Source organism: Mustela nigripes, chromosome 2 (genome assembly GCF_022355385.1).
Source record: "Mustela nigripes isolate SB6536 chromosome 2, MUSNIG.SB6536, whole genome shotgun sequence".
In the NCBI taxonomy this organism is placed as follows: domain Eukaryota; kingdom Metazoa; phylum Chordata; class Mammalia; order Carnivora; family Mustelidae; genus Mustela; species Mustela nigripes.
Genome location: NC_081558.1, coordinates 21,470,246 through 21,477,007, shown reverse-complemented (window position 1 = coordinate 21,477,007; position 6,762 = coordinate 21,470,246). Strand labels below are relative to the sequence as shown.

At 62.2% G+C, this 6,762-nt stretch overlaps 1 protein-coding gene across 1 annotated transcript in view; it reads right to left on the bottom strand.

The window, feature by feature from the left end:
* Positions 1-2,094: 2,094 nt before the first annotated feature.
* NISCH (nischarin) overlaps positions 2,095-6,762 on the bottom strand; it is a 32,847-nt gene continuing 28,179 nt past the window's right edge. Inside the window, exons 17-21 of the mRNA XM_059389882.1 lie at positions 5,463-5,877; positions 4,886-5,042; positions 4,305-4,433; positions 3,674-3,835; positions 2,095-3,333 (exon numbers count right to left, since the gene is read on the bottom strand). Of these exons, the coding sequence (XP_059245865.1) occupies positions 2,723-3,333; positions 3,674-3,835; positions 4,305-4,433; positions 4,886-5,042; positions 5,463-5,877 (1,474 nt within the window). The 3' untranslated portion in view covers positions 2,095-2,722. The remainder of the gene's footprint in view (positions 3,334-3,673; positions 3,836-4,304; positions 4,434-4,885; positions 5,043-5,462; positions 5,878-6,762) is intronic.

Here is a 6,762-nt window from a genome sequence, read left to right as displayed (position 1 = left end):
GGGCGGGCAGAGGCTTTAAAAGCGGTCCGGAGGCCCCGCCAGCTCACCCCCACAGGAACCCGCCAGGATTTCCTCCTGCTATCAGCAGCCTGCAGGCGGAAGGGAAGGTGCTGGCCGCTGACCCCTGTGTGGTCGGCCTGGGCCCTGCTCGGGGCTTCCTGACCAGAGACCCTGCCCCTAGCAGCACAGCCCCTGAGCCCACCATGAGCCACAGCCTGAGCCCCAGTAGGGTCTGTGCAGCCACCCCCTATACAAACCACTGCCCAGAGGGCTGTCCTCTGCAAGCCCAGCCTCGCTCATTCAGAGGCTCTGGGGGTGTGGGTGGCAGTGGGGGGGTCTGGGGGGGCTCCGGCGGGTCAGGGTAGGGCAGCCCTAAATCAGGTCTGCCGCCTCCAGCTTTCCAACTGAGAGCAGCTGTGGGCCTCGAGTCCCTGCCGGGCCCGTGCTAAGCAGACAGCCCGTCAGACAGTTCCCTGGCTCAGCTGCCCCAGCTACCCCCTCCGCCTGGTCCCTATTACCCCTTCTAGCCCTTCTTTCCTCCTAGGGGGCCTCCTGGCTTCCCAGCGTGCTCCACAGCCCTCTGTGCCTGACCAGCCCCACCTTGCCCGCTCTGGCCGCCAGCCTCTCCACTCCCCTAAGCTGCCGTTCTGCCCCCAGATCCTCTAACAGGGACTCCCCCTAAGGTCAGCCTCAGGTCAAGGGTCACCAGCTGTCCTCACCTCAAATCACAGCACTTGCTACCAGCTGACCCTGTTTATTTCGTGTACTCTCCGTCCCCTACTGGAATGTCAGCTATGGGCGAGCAAGTTTGGCATGTGGCCGCTTCACACGGTGGGGGCCCTGTGCAGACTTGTGGGGGCATGAAGGAGCCAGGCAGTTACCTTGGTCGCCCTGGTACCGGTACGCAGACCAGGCGCAGAAACTTTAAGAAATCTGCCTGAAGTCTCTGGGCTAATCAGCGGTGGGGGCCCGTACTCAACACGTAAGGCCCGAGGCCTGCACAAGCCCATGCACACGCTGCCCGGCCTCTTGCCAGGAGATCCTGTCCTCACAGACCCAGACAGGGGTCAGCTGTCATGTGGGTCCACAGGGCCTCCTGGAACAGTAGTCCAGGGAGCAGACCCTGTCTCTGGTCGTCACTACCTGTTTACACTGAACAGATGGAGAGAGGCAGGTGGCCATCTGTAAAGGCCCTGGAGAAGCCCTGTCACCTGCCTCCTCCTCTCCGTCATCGGGCCTCTCTCCGCCCACCGGCTAGAGGCCTCTGGGCTGGCCTTATGAAAGCTGGCTAGGGACATTGAGTGGGGAGAAACCCCCGTGCCCCCTGCAGTCTTCTTGACGGCGATGGCTCCTCTAGGCCCTACTGCGAGCACCGAGAGAGGGCAGGAGCAGCGGGCTGGGAGCAGAGTTGACCCTCCAATCACCCCTTCTTCAGTCCTGCCTGGCCCAAATGGCCCTAGGACCTTGGGGCCTGACACTCCTGATTGGGAGAGACAAGTGGGGCTCCAGAGCCCGGCTCTAGAGGTAGGAACGGGATGAGGAAGGGTGAGACACACAGAAGGCTCCCCAAGAAATCCCGGGTCCTGGCTTGGCAGGTCCCCCTGAGGCAATCCCCACCTCTCTGAGAACACCAACAGACTACCCACCACCTGGGGACGCCTCCCACAGGGCTTCCCCCGCTCCCCCATAAGCCTTCTTGGGGTGACACCCAGCACCCACCCTCTGCAATCCCAGACTCTAGGGCTTACCCTCACAACACACTGCAGCTTCAGCGGGGACATTCCAGACCTGCAGGGGGCAGAAAGCCAGTGAGCCAGGGTGCCGCATGTGCCCGGAGGCTCAGGGTGGAAGCCCAGACCGGCCCAATCCGAGGGCCCCCTCCTACCTCCCCTGCGCCAGCCCTCCGAGGCTGGCCCACTAGCGCGGCCGAGGGGAGCTGCTCCCTTGCCTTTCATGCCCTTCTCCCTCCTTCCTCTCCCCCCCACCCCCAGGAGCTCACCTTCCTGCTTCCCTAGGAGACCCTCTCCCTCATGCCAACCTGGCCCTGGGCCAGTGCCCGGCAGAGACCCCAGTGGCCCTTGAAATAAAGACAGAGACTGTCAAACTGCGCTTTATTGGAATAGAGAAAACAGGCGACAGGAATCACACTCGGAGCTGGCAGCTCTAGGTCTCCTGCCACCGCCCCTTTCAGCCCCGAGGCCTGGGGACTCCTGCCCCCACGGGGCTCTCCCACTCGGTCGGTCCAGGAAAGGCTCCACTCTGGAAATCCGCACGGGGCGGGAGCTTCCGATGTGCATTTTGCTACCAGCCTCACGAATAGCAGCGAACGCCCACAAGGACAGCACATGACTAGACGAGACATTTCAGCGAAGGACAGAGAAGAATAAATCAGACCCACGGCGCCACGTGTGAATAACAGTCCCACGACAGGAAACACGACACTGGTGCACTCAGCCGCACCACCCCAGGGACAGGCAACAGAGCCACAGGAGGTGGAGGGCACGGGGTGTGGGGGGTCCTGGAGGGGGCCGGCACTTTCACTCCTAGCACTGGAAAGAAATCACTGAACGCATACGTTCACATTCTCTGCAAGGACGGTCCAACGAGGGTACCCAAAAGTGGGGAGAAACACTTTAAAAAGAATAAAGAAAGCCTGCTTCCCGCTCTAGTGGGCACCAGGCCGGACACAGCGGGTGGCAAGGGCTGCCCATGGTGGCCTGGGCTAGCCAGTGAGCTCGACGGGCAGCTCCCGGCCACACAGGGCCTCCCACTGGCGAGCCAACAGCGAGATGAGCTTCTCGCGGCTCTCAGCACTGGGCACGAACACCTGCCACTGGACCTCACGGCCCTGGCCAGCTCCACCAGGACTCCCCGGCACCTCGCCGAAGTGGTCCAGGGTGACGTTGCCCATGAGGTCGTGGCCCTGCACGTCATCAAACACAAGGGTTAGGGCCTGCGGGTAGGGCTGGTAGCCCATGAGCACGCGGTCCAGGTCCCGGACGCGGCGGCCGTCGTCCAGCCGGTACCGGTCTCTCTGTGGTGGCTCTTTGGCGAACTCAGGCAGTGGGTAGTGCACAAAGTCCTCATCCAGGAGGAAGATCTCGGCACTGGTAAGCAGGAGTGTCTTGGGGCGCAGCATGCTTCTGCAGCGCCCACGGGGCGGCGTGCCCACCTGGAAGGCCTGCACATACAGCAGGATGCTGAGGCCCGGGGCCTTCTCTGGGTCGGCCATCTTCTGGGCCACGGTGTATGTCAGGTCTCCGATTTCCTCCTCACTGGGGTAGGTGAACTTGACACGGCTTGAGTGAATCAGCTCATAGTTTTCCAGCTTCCCTGCAGAGAGGGGGGCCCACCGGGGTCGTAGCCTGGCCTGGTTGGTGCTGGGGCCCAGAGCACCAGCCAACCCAAGCCATCCATGGGGGCGGGATTAGGGGCCGGCAGAAGCAGGGGAGTACTCCAGGCCCCCCCATTCTTGGGCAGAGACCCACAGATACTTGAGATGGATCTGCTGGGTGGCTGAGGGTTTGCTGGAATGGAGGCTCTGGTGTGGAAAAGGCCACAGAAAACCCTGGCTGGCTAAGCACGGAGGAGAGAAAGCGAGCAAGAGAGAGGGAGTTCTGGGCAGAGAGAGGCACTCTGGGGCCTGCTGCGGCCTGAGCCAGGTTGGGGGTACCTGTGGTCTTGTTCCCAAACTCGGAGTAGAAGTCCTTGTCGACGGGCTCAGGCGAGGGCGTGCGCTCTAGTGAGGACAGCACACCCATGAGGTGCTGCAGGAAGCAGTGTGTCAGGTAGCTGTCCCGGGTCAGGCAGGTAACCACTTGCATCGGGGAGGAGCCTGCAGGACAAGGGGCTGGTCAGGGCTGCGGCCACCTCTCCTCCACCTCAGCCCTGCCTCCGGGGCCAGGAGGACCCACGTGGGAAAGCATCATGGGGCCTGGGGAGATAGCGATTTCTCCGGCCGGAAGGGCTGTGACATTTTTCTGGAAGGGGATGCAGAGGCATTAGGGAAAAAGCTTAGCTTTCTCTCTTCAGGAAGTGTGAGTCAGAAACATCCTGCCCGTGAGCCCTGGGCCCACTCTCCCTGCCCGCCGGGCACTTGGCCGCCTCGGTCCCCGCCTCGCACTCAAGCCCTGTGGGGTTCTGCATGCTCAGCAGTTCCTGAAGCTGCTTCCTCCCGCGCCGGTGAACGGGCTTGTGAACAGAGATAGCTCAGCCTGTGATAACGCACCCACATGTGGAAGGTGCAAGCCCACTGGTGACACTGGCCTTCACCCAAAATAGGACAAAGCACAGCGGTCACTCACCCGTCAGCCGGAAATGCTGGTCGAAAAGCCCAACGTTGACTGCCTGCAAGTCGCTGAGCTTTAAAACAAAGCACTGGGAGATGTGGAAGGGACTGTTGTTGTAGTCCGTGTTCTTCTGATGCCAGAAATCTGCAGCGGAGAGACGGGCACCAGCTGTGGCACTGGCTCTGCCGGGCAAGCATGAGGGTCCTGGGTGCGCAGTCCGTTCAGCAGGAAGGGGGCCCCTTGGCCAGCCTGGCCGCTGGACGCCTGGCAAAGAGCTGCCCCTGCCTCTGCAGACCTGAGGCCTCAAGGGCTGCACATTCTAGGGTCTGAGCCTTGCCTGGCTTAGCGCAGGCACCAGGAGCTCTACAACAGGCCACGGGCTAAGGCTCCCAGTAGGATCCCAAGGGACAGAGACTGCCCAACCCCCTCCCTGTCCCTGCCAGTTCCTGGGCCCTGGCCAGGCCCTGCCTCACGGGCTGGCTGTAGGTGTCTCGTGATAGTGCCAGGAGACATTCTGGTTATCAGGCCCCTTCCTCACACAAGGGAGGCTCGGCTCGGCTGGGAACAGACAAGTCCCCCACGGTTGCAGTGCCTACCCTGCAGGGGCTCTGAGAAGTAGCGGCGGAGGCCATCGTGCAGCACGAAGTACACAGCTTTGGTGGACAGCAGCACACAGGCGGTCACCTCCAGCCCTGGGGTCTGGTAGAACACCACTGAGGACCACATGAGGTGCCTCAGCTCCTCGTTTTCCACCTGGACACAGAAAAGCTGGGTCTGGGCCCACAGCAGAGCAGGGCAGGGGGCACAGAACTCGCTTCCAGGCCGTGCCCACCTGACAACAGAGCTCTGGGCAGGGCAGCCCCCACTCCATCAGCCCCACAGCCCTGGTGACCTGCACGGCCCAGGGACATACCTGCAGCCCTGGATAAGGACGCACAGGACCCTCCCCACCTCTGGCCCAAGTGTTTATAAACTTGGAAGCAGAGAAGAACCGAAGAGTAGGAGAGGGAGTGAGGCAGGCTGTGTCTGGGGCCCAAGGTGAGGAGCGGCCGCAGGGAGAGGTGGTGACGGGGAAGACAGCGGCCCAGGGAGGGGCAGCCCAGGACCTCCCATCCCGGACTCCAGCTTTCCGCACAGGACGGCCAGCTGGCGGGCCCCGCGCGGGGCCGCTACCTCGGCGATGCTGCTGTGGAACAGCTCGATGACGGTGCTTCCCTGCAGGCTGGCAATGTGCTGCAGCGACGGGCAGGCGGGCAGGTGCGACGGGATCTGATTCTCCTCCGACGTGGAGCGGATCAGGTGCTCACTCGGGTACTGAGCGGGGGCCTCCACTGGCCCCGAGGGCTCGGCCAGGGCCGGGCTCTCCACCGGGGTCTCCTCTGGGGACTCCGCCGGGCGTGAGGCCTCTGCAGGGACTGGAGCTGGAAGTGAGGGCTCCACCGGGCCTGTGGCCATTGCTGGGCACAAGGCTTCTTCCAGGGCCAAAGCGGGGCCCTCCCCCGGGGCCGGGTCCAAGGCTGGGGCCTCCGCTGGGGCTGGTGCTGGAGCTGAGGCCTCTGCTGGGGCCTCCTGGGGCTGCTGGTCACTGCTGCCTCCCCCGATCCCCCAAGAAACACTGAGTTAGCATCAGGATCCCGAGGGGAGAGTCCTATCACACATAACCTCACAGTGTGATGGAACAAATGCCACACCTGAGATCACCTGGGGATATCATCTCCAGGCTCCCCACTGGAAGCAGAACAAAGGGAAAGTGCTAGGCTTTGCCCTTCGAAGTGAGATTAATCGGGGCAAAGATAGGCTGTTTGCTATTCCAGGGCTGGGATGGCCAGATGTGTGGCCCATGGGTTAAGAATTCATTTTCAGAAGGTTGTAGAAGGATCAGAAATGCTACTCCTGAGTTCAGAACTTGGACCAAGGTGTCCACACCCAGGACCTGAGTGCAACTAGAGGTGAGAACCCAAACCAAACAGCCCCTCAACTTGCCTTTGGGTCCTCCTCAGGCAGCCCAGGCTCTCCCCGCACCCCGCCACCATACAAGTAGCCACACTGAATTTTCACTTCTGTTCTGAGCAGAAGATCAAACAATGCTCAGAACCCCAAATGCTCCGGTTAGAAGCCGACCCCCGAGGCGGGGAGGACCCTACAGGTGGCCTCATGCCTGTGTCCAGGCTGAGGGGGTCTTTTGGACATCACCCTCTCTGTTAGGACATCCCAGCTGTTGAGAGAATTCCCTGGGCGGTCCCCCCTCGTCCTGCTGCAGAGATGTGTCTGCTGGGACAGAGCAGGGCAGCTGTTTTCTGCAAGCAGTCCCCACTGTGGCCAGGTTCCAGCGAGGCTTGGGGACAGCAAGGAAATGGAGATGAGGTGTCACCGCTCAAGGCCTCAGCACAGGGGCAGGGAGAGGGAAGGCCATGCAGGGTGCCTTGGGCACAAACTGCTCTCCAGTGCCTGGAGACCTGATGGCGTCTCTAGG